General features: G+C 54.7%; 1 protein-coding gene across 1 annotated transcript in view; it reads right to left on the bottom strand.

The window, feature by feature from the left end:
• The window catches only part of SART1 (squamous cell carcinoma antigen recognized by T cells), a 16,667-nt gene that overhangs the window by 368 nt on the left and 345 nt on the right, over nt 1-15,954 (bottom strand). Inside the window, exons 2-19 of the mRNA XM_011942768.1 lie at nt 15,851-15,954; nt 14,073-14,130; nt 13,634-13,689; nt 12,985-13,111; nt 12,756-12,861; nt 12,422-12,499; nt 12,207-12,306; nt 11,975-12,117; nt 11,637-11,843; nt 10,820-10,944; nt 10,617-10,732; nt 10,381-10,523; nt 2,176-2,349; nt 1,986-2,096; nt 1,663-1,750; nt 1,076-1,166; nt 830-965; nt 44-189 (exon numbers count right to left, since the gene is read on the bottom strand). The exon at nt 15,851-15,954 is cut by the window's right edge and continues 45 nt beyond it. Of these exons, the coding sequence (XP_011798158.1) occupies nt 44-189; nt 830-965; nt 1,076-1,166; nt 1,663-1,750; nt 1,986-2,096; nt 2,176-2,349; nt 10,381-10,523; nt 10,617-10,732; nt 10,820-10,944; nt 11,637-11,843; nt 11,975-12,117; nt 12,207-12,306; nt 12,422-12,499; nt 12,756-12,861; nt 12,985-13,111; nt 13,634-13,689; nt 14,073-14,130; nt 15,851-15,954 (2,109 nt within the window). The remainder of the gene's footprint in view (nt 1-43; nt 190-829; nt 966-1,075; nt 1,167-1,662; nt 1,751-1,985; nt 2,097-2,175; nt 2,350-10,380; nt 10,524-10,616; nt 10,733-10,819; nt 10,945-11,636; nt 11,844-11,974; nt 12,118-12,206; nt 12,307-12,421; nt 12,500-12,755; nt 12,862-12,984; nt 13,112-13,633; nt 13,690-14,072; nt 14,131-15,850) is intronic.

Consider the following 15,954-nt stretch of genomic DNA (forward strand, 5'->3'; position numbering starts at 1 on the left):
GGGTCAGGGCCACTCAACAAGGGTTGCAGCAGGCCCCACACACCAGCCACCCCTGCCCCGGCAGGCGCAAGGCCCCACCACGTCCCCAAGAGCACCCACCGCCTCCTCATCTAGCTTCTTCATCCGCCGCTCTGTCTTCATCTTGCCTGAGCCCTTGCCATGGAAGCGGTGGGACAGCTGCCGGAAAGCCTGGGGACACAGGGCATGAGGGGAGCTGCAGAGCCCTGGCTGGGGCCGGAGCCACCTATGCCCACAAGGTGTGTAATAACAGGGCGGGTGTTGATTCACCCCAATGCCAGGCCTGGGGTGGTGGGAAGGGGGATAGGAAAAGGGCACAGACCCTGGCACTCTGCAGGACCCCAGCAGACGCCGGGAGACCAGCTTGGCTAGCGGATGCGCTGCCATGGTGGCAGAGTACAGGGAACCTGGAGACCTGCCACGCAGGCGCGGGGCCTGGACGCTGGGGCTGGAGGGAGACACACCGCAGACAGCATGCGGGCAGCTGAGTGGTGGGGCAGGAGGGTGGGGCAGCCTACGAGAGTGATGGAAGGGTCTGGATGCTGGAATGGCCCTGCGGGTGGGGACAGGAGGGCAGAGGTCCCGAGTGCCTGCTGGACCCTCCTGCCAGGCCTGCGAAAGGACTGCTGTGCTCACTAGAGACAAACTGAGGCACAGCCCTTCTCGGCCCTGAGGGCCCCTCCCCATCCGTGGCACTTCACCAGGCCCCCGGCCAGAGGCTGATGGAGCCAGGACCCTGGGGCATTGCACGGCCCTGGGCTTGGCCTCCCTGTGGCAGGCTGGGCCTCCGCCTGCAAAAGGCCCTGCTCACCTCCTTGGGTGTGAGTTTCCGGCCCGTCTCATCCACGTATTCGATCTTAACATCAGGTTTGTAGCCGTCCTTCTCCTTGAAGTCCTGTGTGAAGCCTCGGTACTCCTCCCGCCGGCTGTACTTGTCATCGATGGCCCTGGCCCGAGACAGAGGGGGCCTTAGTGTGAGGAGCTGCTGCCTGCTGTGTTCCCGCAGCTCTGAGCTGGCACAGGCCCATCAGCCCTGCACACACCCCGCCACACTCACATCTTATCCTCGATGCAGTACACGGCTGAGGGCAGCGACTTGTTGGGGGCCTTCACCCGGGCCACCTTCTGCACTGTGGTCTCCAGCAGCCCTAGGGACGGAGGGGTTGTGAGACTCCCAACCCCTTGAGGGCTGCAGCTCCAGGGCCGCCTGAGAAGGCAGAGCAGGCCCTGAGGGGGCACCTCCCTTTCCTTGTCTCTGGAAAGCCATCAGGCCTGTTCCACAGGCAAAGCGAAGATGCCAGAAATGAGCCCCATGCCAAGGGCCACTGGCCAGGGAAATGCAAAGCTGGGGTCCTAACACCAGGGCTCTCTGTGCCACAGCTGGAACAGTTTCAACTCCCCTCTCCTTCCTGGAGCAGGTGTGGAGCCTCAAAGGCAGAGCAGACGGACAGATGCCGGCGTGGAGGGGAAGGGGAAGGAGTGGCTCTGAGCCAGGGAGTTGGCTCCAGCATTGGGACTGAAAGGGGCAGCAGAGGGGACCGGAGGGGACCCTGCCTGCACCTGCCGCACTGCAGGCCCTCACCAGCCCTTTTCCTGCTGCAGCACCCAGGCCCACCCAAGTCAGGGCTGCCCTGAGCTCCCTACCTTTGTTCTGACACAGGAGCAGGGCAGCCGCCAGCCCCCTGTTCACGATGGGTTCCTCGTCCAGGATGGTGGTGGAGGAGGCAGAGAACTAGGGCACACGTGACAGGGGTGGTTAGCAGGCCACACCGGCTCTTCTCAGCCCCACCCACTGGTCACCACCCGCCAGGCACCAGGCCTCCACAACATTTAATTTCCTCACTCCTCAGATCACCCTGGGAGCTCTGCAGAGCTCACTCTGGCTGAGGCTCTGGACACTGAGCCCAGTGCTCATCTCCAGCTTGAGCGCCACCCCCACGCCCACCCGCCAGTGGCGCAGCCCTCACATCCTGCTGCTGCTTCTCCTCGTCCAGGTTCACTGTGCTCCAGCCGATGTTCTCCTCCCCGTCAGATTCGGAGCCACCGTTGGCCGAGTGCTCCTCATCCCGTTCAAAGTCCTGGGGCACAAAAAGCCAGGGTTGGTGCAGGCGCCCAGCCAGCCCAGGGGAGCGCAGGGTGGGGCCGCCCCAGACGCACCATGAGCTCCTCCTGTTCCTCGCGGTTGCCGGCCAGCCCGTAGGTGGGGATCTCCCCCAAGGTGCGGCAGAACTCGGACGTGGCGTTGAACACGATGGCCCCCTTCCGCTCAGGATCCTCATCCTCCTCCCAGCCCCGCTGGCGAGACTCCAGCTTCTTCACAATCTCCACCACCTGGGGGAGGGAGCAGCTGTGGGCAAACCCAGCAGTTTCTGGGGGTGATGCCATTGAGACCCAGGAACCCAAGGGTCCTCCCTGGCAGCAGCAAGACAGGCCACGCCCATAGCCCATGCAGGCCCAGCTGCTCTCTGCATCCTGACTCCACTCTGCACCTCTTTCACTGGGGTCACTGTTCTGCTCCAAACTTGTCAATGGGTTTGGATGCCGTTTGAATGAACACCCAACATCCTACAGGGCCTTCCTGACCAGGCCTGTGCCGATCCCCCTCCAAAGCCCCTGGCACACTACCTCAGCCTCAAGCTCCTTCCTCCAGGGTCCCTCCTGCCACTCGCCCCTCCCCCAAAAAACTCGTTTCAGGACTCTAGACAGCACTTCTAGAACCCGCAGGGCGGTGAGGTGGCCCACTCTTTTGACTTCCCACAGCCTAGCTTCTTGCTTCCTGCTTCACCAAGAAAGCAGATTCCGTGACACAGGAAGAGAACTCACTCGTGCTGCCAGCACTGAATCCAGCGACCCCCACACAGGCACCAGCACCCTCTGCTTTCCCCACTGTCGCAGATGCCCAGCCACACACAACAATTACCCACTATCTCCCCTCTTAAAAAAACTCCTCCCTCAACAGCAAACTTCTCACTCCTTAGTGAAGGTTCGAGTCACTATGTCCACTTCTGCACCCCTCTTCCATTTTATATTACATTCATTTTTTAAAAAAATCTTCTGAGGTGGATGGATTGCTTGAGTTTGGGAGATGGAGACCAGCCTGGGCAACATGCCCAAATCCCATCTCTACAAAAAATATAAAAATTAGCCATTGTGGTCGCACACGCCTATAGTCTCAGCTACTGGGAGGCTGAAGTGGGAGGACTGCTTGAGCTTGGGAGATCAAGGCTGCCAAGATCACACCACTGCACTCAAGAGTGGGCAACAGAGTGAAACCCTGTCTCAAAAAAAAAAAAAAAATCTTCCAGGGGCTGGGTGTGGTTGCTCACATCTGTAATCCTAGCACTTTGGGAGGCCAAGGCTGCAGCATCACTTGAGCCCAGGAGTTTGAGACCAGCCTGGGCAATAAGGTGAAACACAGTCTCTGAAAAAAATACAAAGATCAGCCAGGCATTGTGGTGTACGCCTGTAGTCTCAGCTGCTTGGGAGGCGGGGGTGGGTGGATCGCTTGAGCCTGGAGGTTGAAGCTACGGTGAGCCGTGATGTTGCCACTGCACTCAAGCCTGGGCTGAGCAATACCCTGTCTCAAAAAAAAAAAAAATCTTCCAGGACATCCAGGAACATTTATTTTTTAATGAATTTCATTGTAAACATAAAAGGGGGTATATCTAATGCATCATATGCTATTTATTTATTGAGATCATCTCACTCTGTCACCCATGCTGGAGTGCAATGGTGTGATCTCGGCTCACTGTAATCTCCACCTCCCAGGTTCAAGTGATTCTCCTGCCTCAGCCTCCCGAGTAGCTAGGACTACAGCTGCATGCCTCCACGACCAGCTGATTTTTGTATTTTTAGTAGACACAGGGTTTCACCATGTTGCCCAGCCTGGTCCCAAACCCAACTTCAAGTGATCCACCCACCTTGGCCTCCCAAAGTGCTGGGATTACAGGCGTGAACCACCACACCCAGCTGCTATGCGGTTTTTTTTGTTTTGTTTTTTTGAGACAGAGTCTCGCCGTTGGCCAGGCTGGAGTGAAGTGGCACCATCTTGGCTCACTGCAACCTCTGCCTCTCGGGTTCAAGTGATTCTCCTGCCTCAGCTTCCTGAGTAGTTGGGATTACAGGCATGCGCCATGCCCAGCTAATTTTTTTTTTGTATTTTTAGTAGAGACGGGGTTTCACCATGTTAGCCAGGATGGTCTCGAACTCCTGATCTCGTGATCCACCTACCTCAGCCTCCCAAAGTGCTGGGATTACAGGCATGAGCCACCACGCCCGGTCGCTGATATGCTTTTTAAAACAGTAACTAAACACACAGCCATGTCCCTCTGCCTTGGGCTGGGGCAGCATCACTAACGCCCTGCTCAGACCTGAGCGTCCCCTCCCCATCTGTGGTCATGACTCATTGGCTTGTCTTCATGGCTTTGGCACCTAAGGACCTGCCCCTGAACGGTTATTTTGTTGTGTATTAAGAATTCTACAACCTGAGCCACACTGTATGACTCTTCTATAATTTGTTTTGTAAAAAAATCTGTGCCTCCGAGAGTAACCCTGATGCACATGGCTGTAGCTCATCAGTTTCCACTATGGAATCACAGCCCGTGAGCTGGATGCTCCTCGATCTCCAGCCCACTAAGGATGGACTTTTTTTGTCACAAGTACTGCAGCTGCAGGCCCACTGACACTGTCTCCTGGTGCAGGTGGGCACACTCAGGAGAGGCGTGGGGTGAGCCCGGGGCACACACACGTTCCCTCTCATCTGATTAGACTCCTGCCTATGGCTGTGAGCAGCGTGGCTGAGGATTCTGGCTGCTCCACGTCTTTACTCATACTCGCTACTGTCAGGCTTGGACCTTTCTGCAGAATTGTTTGGGGGTGGCAGGTGCCTCATTGTTTTGGCTCAGCTTTCTGTGATCCCTCCTGAAGCTGAGTTCACTGGGTATTTTCCTGGTCAGTTAGGCTTTCTCTTCTGTGAACTGCCTGTCTTACCTACATCTTTCGCCTATTTTCTGTTTTGTTGATTTGTTTTATCTGTTGGTATACTCTTGACATCAACCCATTCTTGGTTGTATATATGGGCAAATATCTTCTTTTTTTGGTCTGTGTTTTTACATTCTTCATATGTTTTGTAAAAAAAAAGAAAAAAGAAAAAAAAACTTATGTTCCAATGTCTTTTTTTTTGAGACAGAGTCTCGCTCTGTCACCCAGGCTGGAGTGCAGTGGCGAGATCTTGGTTCACTGCAAGCTCCACCTCCTGGGATCATACCATTCTCCTGCCTCAACCTTCCGAGTAGCTGGGACTACAGGCGCCCGCCACCACCACGCCTGGCTAATTCTCAATTTCTATGTAGTTATATGTTCACTTTTTCCTTCATGGTTTCTTGAAGAAACCCACCCATGGAACCTGTTTCTTTTTTTTTTGACACAGGACAGGATCTTGTTCTATCACCCAGGCTGGAGTGCAGTGGCCCAGTCATAGCTGACTGTAACCTCAAAGTCCTAGATTCAAGCAATTCTCCTGCCATAGCCTCCGGCTAGCTGAGGCTTCAGACACATGCCGCCATGCCCAGCAAATTAAAAACACATTTTTAGAGATGGGTTGGGCGGGGGGGATCTTGCTATGTTGCCCAGGCTGGTCTCAAACTCCTGGCCTCAAGCAATTCTCTTGCCTTGGCTATGCTAACAACTTAAACAAATCTTTTCTTTTTTTTTTTTTTTGAGATGGAGTCTCGCTCTGTCACCCAGGCTGGAGTGCAGTGGCCGGATCTCAGCTCACTGCAAGCTCCGCCTCCCGGGTTTACGCCATTCTCCTGCCTCAGCCTCCTGAGTAGCTGGGACTACAGGCGCCCACCACCTCGCCGGGCTAGTTTTTTGTATTTTTAGTAGAGACGGGGTTTCACTGTGTTAGCCAGGATGGTCTCGATCTCCTGACCTCATGATTCGCCCGTCTCGGCCTCCCAACGTGCTGGGATTACAGGCTTAAGCCACTGCGCCCGGCCTTAAACAAATCTTTTCTACCAAAAAGTTAGAAATGTAATTTCCTTAGTTTGATTCCGAAATGTTACGTTTTTACTTTGAAGTTCTTAATCTATCTGTAAGGTATGAGGTACAAACCCAATTTCACTTTTTCCCCAAATAGATAACTGACTGTCCCAAGCCCCCTCACTGCACTGATGAGCATCTCTTTCCACTGGGACACGGTTCTGTCTCGGGGCCCCTCTGTCTGGTCTCTCTGTCCTATTAGTCTATCCTTATGCAATCCCACACTGCCACAATGCTCCTACTTTATCCAGTTTCAGAATCAGTTTGCCAGCTTCGAAAACAGTCCCTACTGGGATTTTTACTGGAATTGCATTTAACCTAGAAATGAACTACATGATATGGACATCTTGACGATACGTTGTCCTGTCTAGGAACTGTGTACCCCCTAAATTCATATGGGGAAGCCCTAACCCCCAATGACTGTATGTGGACAGACTACCTTTAGAGAGGTGGAGATTGCAGTGAGCTGATAGGAGCCACTGCACCCCAACCTGGGCGACAAAGTGAGACACGGTCACAAAACAAAACAATCCCTCAATTCCAAGGATCCTCTCTGTCCTCTCCATCCTTTCTCTCTAGTTCATTGACTGTATTAACCTCAATCTAGTAATTCTTCAACCACATCACGACTCCAGGCCCTGTCCTCACACCCATCACTCTCTGTTATGTCCCTCAGTACCCAGTTTAAACTCGGGGGAAATCAACAGAACCTCTCCTTTGTGAAACGCTTAACTGCCTTGTCCCTCCTCCCTAGAAAACCCAATCCTCAATCCCACCATCTACCGCTTCAGGGCATTGATCCCACCATCCCCCTCCTGAGCAGCCCATTAATCCCACCATCCCCTCCTCAGCTCATTAATCCCACCATCCCCCTCCTCAGCCCATTAATCCCACCATCAACCTCCTCAGCCCATTAATCCCACCATCCACGCTGCCTGGCAGGCCTGCTCTCCTCCAATGGTATGTCTGCCCACCACTCTCCAGAACAGTATCTCCCGTCTCTTCGCACCGCCACCCCTGCCTCCTCGTCACTCGAAAACACCGGAACAATCGGACATGGGCTGCCTTGACTTCCCCTAACCAAGGTCACCACAGCTGCTGTGCCCTCCCCACCTTCCCTCCCGAAATAAATGACGACACGAGCTGGCTTCACTCAAGCCCACCCTCCATTTGTACTCTAGGCTCCACCACTGCCTGCCAAAATCTTTTTCCTCTTCCGTCATAAATTTGTCTCTCCCACATACTCTAGAATCTCCATTAGTCAGAAAAAGGCTCCTTTGCGGAAAGGAAACTTGATTGGATGCTGCTTACAACAAAAAATTAAAGGCCAGGTGCGGTGGCTCAAGCCTGTAATCCCAGCACCTTGGGAGGCCGAGACGGGCGAATCATGAGGTCAGGAGATCGAGACCATCCTGGCTAACACGGTGAAACCCCGTCTCTACTAAAAAATACAAAAAACTAGCCGGGCGTGGTGGCGGGCGCCTGTAGTCCCAGCTACTCAGGAGGCTGAGGCAGGAGAATGGCGTGAACCTGGGAGGCGGAGCTTGCAGTGAGCTGAGATTCGGCCACTGCACTCCAGCCAGGGCGACAGAGCAAGACTCTGTCTCAAAAAAAAAAAAAAAAAAAAATTAAAAAGACATTTTGGGGGATAACTGGAAAGTCTGGGCATGCGAGCTGCTGTTTTACAGCATTTATGGGCTTGTTAGGGCAGTGTGGCTATGAGGGAGAAGGCCCTGATTTCGCGAGATGCCTGCTGAAGTAGTTAAGGATGCAGTATCATGATATCTGCAACTTGCAGTGGTCAGCAAAAAAAGAAGAGAAAGAACTGTAACAATATTTATAATTACTGACTCTAGAAGACAAAGGTGTTCACTGTGATAGGCTTTCCACTTTTCTGCCTGCACAGTATGTGGGGTGTGGCTCATATGTTTAAAAAACCTTCTAGGTGGCCAGGCGTGGTGGCTCATGCCTGTAATCCCAGCACTTTGGGAGGCTGAGGCAGGTGTATCATGAGGTCAGGAGTTTGAGACCAGCCTGACCAACATGGTGAAACCCCGTTTCTTCTAAAAATACAAAAATCAGCTGCGTGTAGCAGTGTGCACCTGTAGTTCCAGCTACTCAGGAGGCTGAGACAGGAGAATTGCTTGAGCCTGGGAGGTGGAGGTTGCAGTGAGCCGAGATCACGCCACTGCACTTCAGCCTAGCAACAGAGCAAGACTCCGTCTCAAACAACAACAACAACAAAAACTTTGTAGGCTAGACTGGGCCTGGTGGCTCAAGCCTGTAACCCCAGTACTTTGGGAGGTGGAGGCAAGAGGATCGTTCAAGCTCAGGAATTTGAGACCAGCCTGAGCAACACACTGAGACCCTCTACAAAAATTCTGCAAATTTGCCAGGTGTGGTGGCGCATGCCTGTGCTCTCCACTACTTGAGAGGCTGAGGCAGGAGGATCCCTTGAGCCCGGGAGTTCAAGGCTGCAGTGAACTATGATCACGTCACTGCACTCCAGCTTGGGCAACAGAACGAGACCTTGTTTCTTAAAACAACAACAGAAACAACTTCCTAGGTGAGTCTAATGTTCAGGCAGGCTAAGATCCATGGGACTAATAACCCTTACGTTCATTTCAGTCATAAAACAGCCCTGTCAGCCTATCACCCCATTTATCTGTTCCTTTATAGAGCCAGGCCATGCAAACTATGTCCCACCACCTGTTCGTAGAAATAAAGTGTTACTGGAACCCAGTCACGCCCACTCATTTACAGACTGTCTTGGCTGTTTTCCCTACAACAGCAGAGCACCCAAGGTGCCAGACAGAGACCATACGCCCTTAAACCTCAAATACGCCTTCTCCAGCCCTTAAACCTCAAATACGCCCTCTCCAGCCCTTTAAACCTCAAATACGCCCTCTCCAGCCCTTTAAACCTCAAATATGCCCTCTCCAGCCCTTTAAACCTCAAATATGTCCTCTCCAGTCCGGACTGGCCTCTGTCCTGGGTGCAGCCCTCACTTCCTCAACTCCCCTGTCCTCCCGGTCCTGAATCCACTGCAACCGTTCCCTCTTTGCCTCCCAGTGGTATGAGAAGCCTCCCTCTCTTGCTCCCTCTCCTGGACACGCTTTCATGGCTTCCTCCTAGGTGAGAAGCGTGGGGTCGGGCTAAAAATGTGGCCTCTGGAATGACGGAGGTGACAGAACCTTCCTCATAGGGTGTTGCTGGGAGGATGGAATGAATCAACAAATACAGAGCATGCGGGCAGTGCCTGGCACACTGTGCCTGTGGGGCAGCGATGACCATGGGCTCAAGGCTCCCCCTGCGTTGGCCTCCTGACCTCTCCGTCTCAGCTCACACCACCCCCTCACTCTCTGCTCTGCTCCGGCCTCCCTGGCCCTCAGGCACTCTAAGGTCTCTTCTCCTGAGATACCTGCTGGTTGGTCTACCGCCTAAACGTCAGCCTGCCACCTGCTGCCACCCCTAATCCCCCGCAAGGCTGGCTCTTCTGTGTGACTCAAGTCTCAGCTGAACTAGTACCTTGGAAAGGTCTTCCCTGCACTCCCCCGTCTAAGATCCCAACCCCTAACACAGTATATTGGTCTACTGAGTGCCCAGCTCCCGTCACCATCAGAAATTACCGTTCCTGCGTTCACAAGGTCACTGCTGCTCCCTAAGCTCTCCCCCACACACTCTAGAAAGCCACTTCCCTGAGTCCAGGGCCCCATGGCTGTCCTGTTCACCAATGACCTTCTCGGCCCAAGAACAATGCACTACTCACAGCAGGCATTCAACAAACATGCACAGGAAGAGAGAGGTGAGGAAAGGATCCCCTACTAAAGCAGGCATCTAAAAACTTTTGCAAAACATGACTTTTAAATAGAAAACATGACTTTAACCAGGGCTGGTCGCAGTGGCTCACACCTGTAATCTTAGCATTTTCGGAGGCCAAGGCAGGCAGATCATGAGGTCAGGAGTTGGAGGCCAGCCTGGCCAACACGGTGAAACCCCGTCTCTACTACAAATACAAAAATTAGCCAGTGTGGTGGCAGGCACCTGTAATCCCAGCCACTCAGGAGGCTGAGGAATGAGAATCACGTGAACCAGGGAGGCGGAGGCTGCACTGAGCCGAGGCCGTGCGATTGCACTCCAGCCTGGGCGACAGAGCAAAACTCTGTCTCAAAAAAAAAAAAACAAAACCCAGAAAACAAAAAACAAATGGAAAAGAGGCTTCAGACAGGAATGTGGCTGTTGCCTATGACACATGTGCTCGTGAGGACAGATGACTGCCGACGCACTGGTAGCCCCAGGCCTGCCCATGCCCAGCCTCACCTTCTCGCCACTGTCTCGCAGCTGCTGTAGCTGCTGTAACTGTCGCAGCCGGCGTCCCTTCTCCAGCTGCTTCTGCAGCTCCAGCTCCGCCTCGTCCTCCTCCAGCACCTGCGGGGACCCCGGCTGTGGAGCTCCACCTTCCTCTGGGGGAAACACAGGGGATGCCTGCTCAGACCATCTCCTCCAACCCGGGGCTCCTGTCCCTGCCCCCTCCCATCCCCTGGCCAGGCCCTCACCCTCATCACTGATGTCCATGTTCTCCACTCGGGTGTCGTCCGACGGCAGGGGCTGAGGCACGGGCTCCTTCTCCTCCTCCACCTCAGACACTCGGTGGCGACCCCGTCCCCGCAGTCTGAGGGAAGGAGGCCTCTCTGGTGAGCACTGGCCCCCGGGCCACCCCAGCCCAGCCCTCTCGCCCCACCACGGTGTCCAAGCCCACCTGGAACCAAAGTCCCCATCCTGAGTCTGGTCCCCAAGAGGCAACAGGTCATCCGCCCGCACTACGATCTCCTTCTCCTTCTTGCGGATTTTCCTCACCCTCCGCTTGGTCCTTCTAAAGGCCACCTGAGGGGAAGAGGGAGGCGTGGGTCGGGGTGGGGAAACACAGGCCACCACAAGCCCACGAGGATGAACGCTTCTTTGGTGTTCCTCCGTGCTAGCCAGTGTCCTGAGCACTTCTCACACATGAGCAACACGTGGAGTGGTTACTATCTCCACTCCATTGGTGAGCTAGGGAAACTGGGGCACAGAGAGGTTAAGTACCTTCCCCAAGGTCGCCCAGCTCCTAGGTGGGAGAGCCGGGCAGTCTGGCTCCAGAGTCCTGCTCTTACCCACTGAGCAAGACGCCTACTACACCAGCTGTCTACCTCACGTTCACACAGTCACTCTGCAGACAGAAGCCACGCACACCTTTCCAGTCACCCCTCACCCACGCTGTCACTCCTCACAGCAACCTCAGGAGGTGGCTCCTATCACTGCCACTCCAGATGGGGCACCCCAGGCTCACAAATGGCTTACCCAAGGCACAAGCTGGCAGCATGGCAGAGCAGAAACACTAACCGGGGCCCATCTGGCTCAGCAGCCCTGACCCGTCAACACCTGGTGCCTCCCCAGGTTGCCATTTACTGCTCGCCCACGAGGCCAAGCGCTTTGTGAACACAAATACTTGCCCTCTCTTCCCAGTGCCTGCTGGCAGCGCAGGAGCCCCAGGGGGAGGGAGAATCGTGACCCTGAGTATAAGGTGCAAGAAGGCTCACCATCTCCTCAGGTGTGAGGTACTCAGAGGCCAGCCGGGGCCCCACCGTGCTCAGGGACTGAGCCTGCAGCCGCAGCTTGGCCCGGATCTCCTCCAACTCCCGTTCCCGCAGGCCATCAGCCATGCCCCCCTGCTCCAAGCGGAAGGAATGCGGCTGCTCCCCCTCAAGCTCTTCGTCGTACTTGGACAGGATAGAGCGAGGTTTTTGCTGCAAGGCAAGAGGTACAGGTTGGGACCCAGGGTGGCTCCTGAAAAGCCACTGAGCCACCACCTCCTCAGAGCCCCTATTCCCGACATTCTCCACCCCAGCCCCCGCCGCCCAGCCTGCTCGGGCCGTGCCTGTGCCAGGTCGTCCACACTCTCGTCCTCGGCATAAGGCAGGTAGTCGGGCTTCTTCTTCCGCAGCTCCACATTTTTCTCTGCCCGCTCCTTATCCACCAGGTTCACGTTCACCAGCACATCCTCCTCCTCCTGCAGCACGCCTGCGGGCAGCACAGAGCAGTGGCCACTCACACTTGTCCGCAACTCAGCAGAGGCTGTGCCCCGACCCAAGACACCCAGCTCGTGTCACCTTTGTCCTTGAGGGTCAGGATCATGGTCTCCCCTTCTCGGAAGGAATCAATGGCATGCTCCACGGTGAGGCCCTGCAGGTCCCGGGCACTGTACAGGTCCTAATGGAAGAATCAGGCGAGTAAGGAACCTCCCTCCATGCGCCCAACCTTGGGATTCCAGTAGCAAGGCCGCCAGTGCGCCCTGCACCACCTGCCCCGGCTGCTGCAGCCTCACCTGCCGCCTCTGCCCGAACTCCTCCTCCACCAGAGTGCTGACACCAAACTCTTGGTCCATCTCCTCCAGTAACTTGGCCTATGGGACAGGGAGGGGTGACCTAGGACCTCAGGCCACTCAGCATCACCAGAAAACACTCAGGGCTCTACCAAGTGGAGTGCAAAAAGAGCAGGTCTTGCAGGAAAGTTGCTGAGAATCCAAACCGGATGCTACCGACCATAGCCCGTCCCCTCTCCGAACCCCGTCTCACCTCTCTGGGGTTGGCCCCTGCCTCAGTGCCCAGTCAGGCCACCAGAAGCACTGGGCAAACACCCCATGCTGCCCAGGTGCTCACCCTCTTCTCTGCCAGGTCCTTCTCCTTCTGCAGCTGCCGGCTCCTCTCGATCCACGCTGCGGTGTCGTCCAGCCAGGGATCATCCTCTCCTAGGGTCTTTATCTTCCTGAAGAGGGGAGAAAGTGATGCTCGAGGAGCCCAGCTCCTGCTCCCAACCCCACTCAAAAGGCAGCCAAGGATGGTGGCCTCCCCAGCCCTTCCCTTGCCTGCCCTGGCCAGGACCCCTCACCCCAGCTTTTGGTTCAGCAGGCGCTTCTCCTTGGCAGCCGCCAGCTTCTCCCGCAGCTCCTCTCGCTGTCGCAAGGCCATAGGATTGATGACATCGGCTGTCACGGGCTCCTCCTTGGTGCCCGCCTCTGGAAGGGGGGCCCAGACGTGAGGCTACGCCCGCCCATGGCTGGTGGGGAGAGGAGGGAGCCACTCACCCTGCCCCCTTCCAGCTCAGGGGGCCAGAAGGGGTCAGGACAGGAAGGAACAATCCTTCACCTCCCTGCTCCCACTTCGTCCCCACACTCCTGGCCAACCCACGCAGCACGACAGGACCCTCTGTGGCTCCAAAGCTCCTCAAATTGTGCTTTAAAGAAAAACAACAGACCCACCCCCGCACAGCCCAGTTTGCAGCAAGTGTGCACGGCTTCCAGTCCATCTAACAACACCTCACAGCCAGAGTGAGTATGCGACGGCCACGGCTCTAACTCAGAAAACAAGCAGAGTCCCAGGTCCCCATTATAACAGCAAGAAGGGACCTCGTGCCTTCCGGCAAATATGCATGTGTAAGACCACTAAACCGTGCCGAACCTGCCCTCTAATCCCACCTTCTTCAAAGACCCCTTCAGATGGCCCTTTCCCGCAAACCCCATCCTCAGCCCCATACTCACCCTTCTTGATGGCATTGACCTCCAAGGGTTTCAGCCCCAGCTTTGCCCGGAGTTTACTGAGAACAAGAGATACAAGTGTTAGGGGCTATCAAAGACACAGGGTGCCATGTGCATTTCCAGACAGACAGGAGGAGAAACAGGGTGGGAGTGAGCAGTCCCAAACACACGGTCTGCCCCAGGAAGCCTAGGACACTGGGAAGGGCCCTGGCCTCCAAAGCAGGAAACATGGGCGCCAGCCTGGTCTGCATCTAACCGGTGAATGCCACCTTACTCTTAGGTATTAGTTTCCTCTTCTATAACTCTACTGTTGGCTAAAATTATTTATACAACCTTTCCAACTCCAATTAGCACACTTTCATGTGAGAAAGCCTCCCCAGGGCTGGCCCCAGAGCCACCTATCTTAGAAAAACAAAGTGGAAACAAGGGAGACAGTACTCACTTGGTCTCCTCGATGCTGAGTGAGGAGGCATCGCCTGAGCTAGTTTTGGAGCTGGCAGCTGGAAGAAGAAGAAGCATGGCTCAGGAGCTGAACATAGGGCCAAGAAGCCAGCATCATAGGCTCCAACTGCAGGATCAAAGATGAGGGCCCCTCACCAGCACCTGGGCCTGATGAAACAGCAGAAAACAGCAGCTTCTTCCACCCAAGCTCCCCAGCAGCTCCTCTGCCCGAGTCCAGTCTCAGAGCCCTGCCTCTTCTGCGCACCTTCCTTTCCTGACCCAAGAGATCCAAACTGCTGCAGTCACCATTCTGCCCTCTCCTTTTTTCTTTCATTTTTTTTAAGAGACAAGGTCTCTTAAAGAGATGGAGCAAGACTTTGTCTCAAAAAAAAAAAACTCTTCCTTTCCTGCATTCCCATCCTGTATCTTAAAGGCTCCACTCTCCACCTGGGCCCTGGATCCCAATCTCTCCAGGCTCCCCAAAGTCACCAGTCTCCTTCGTTTCTAATCTAACGGGTTCTTTTCAGTTCTGGTTTTGCTTGATCTCCTGTGGTATATGTGGGACTGTTGATCACTCCCTCCTTCTAACAATACTCTGTTTCCAAAGTTCCCATGACACAAAGGTTTTCCTGCCTCTTTAGTTACTCTATTTCCTTTTTTTGGTAACATCTTTCTCTGCCTACTACTAACATAAGGGCATTTCTCAGGTTCTATTTTTGACCCCGGCTTCTCATGTCGCATTCTTTCAGGGGGCTTCACTGGCCACCCAGATACTGACTCCCAGTGGCTTTATCCAGTCCAATCTCTGGATTTCCCCATGCACATAAACCTTGACAACCCCAAAAGTGAATTATCTTCCCCCACCCCGCTCCAAATCTCCTTCTCTTCCCTACTCCTCAATTTCAGTAGAAATGACACCCACTACCTATCTGGCTACTCAAGCCAAAATTCAAGGAGTCATCCTCAATTCCTTCTCCTTCCCACCCTCATACAAGTGCTGAGTTCTGTTCATTCCTCCTCCAAAACACCTCTCCAACCTGTCCACTTCTCTCCACCCCACTGCTGCTGCCTTGGTGCAGGCCACCATCAGCCCTCACCTGGTCTGTAGCCCTCCTGATTTCCTGGTCTCCAATCCTGACCACCTTTGACTAAGTTCTCAATCTAGTAACGTTTACAAAAAAACGGATCTGAGCAACTCACTCCTCAACTCACAGCCATGGCTCCCTACTACCCTCAAGACAATCTACATTTCTTAACAAAGCCTACAGTACAGGGTCCTTTGTGTTCACATCCCTGCCTATCTTACTCCTTCCTTTCTCTACCATGAGCCCTACAAGATTCGTCCAATACGATTCGTCAAATACCAGGTTTTTCTTGCCTCTGCATACGCTGACACTACTTCATTCATTCATTCATTCAACACATTTACTGAGAATCTGTGATTGTACCAGACAACTGAGGAAAATGAAAGCCCTCTGTCCTCAAGGAGCCAGGTGGAGACAGTCTACCTCTAATCCCAAACAACCGTAGAAAAGCTTTTTTGAGACCGAGTCTCGCTTTGTTGCCCAGGCTGGAGCGCATTGGCGGGATCGCAGCTCACTGCAGCTTCTAACTTCTGGGCTCACGGGATCCCGTAGAAAGACTATTTAATAAGAATTGATATAGACAGCCTGGGGGTTTCCTGGCCCGGAGAGCTTCGCTGACACTGCGCGCACACCCAGACCCGCGCGTTCCGGGACCCCTGCCCGACCCGCCCCTGCGCAGGCCCCGCCTCCTCACCGGCCTCATAGCCGTCATCGCGTTTCTCCCGCTTCACGCGCCGCTCCGAGGGCTCTGCCTGGCTGCGCTCCCGCCCGTGCGTGCTGCTCCGGGCCTCAGCTTCC

Source organism: Colobus angolensis, unplaced genomic scaffold (genome assembly GCF_000951035.1).
Source record: "Colobus angolensis palliatus isolate OR3802 unplaced genomic scaffold, Cang.pa_1.0 Scaffold21, whole genome shotgun sequence".
Classification (NCBI taxonomy): Eukaryota; Metazoa; Chordata; class Mammalia; order Primates; family Cercopithecidae; genus Colobus; species Colobus angolensis.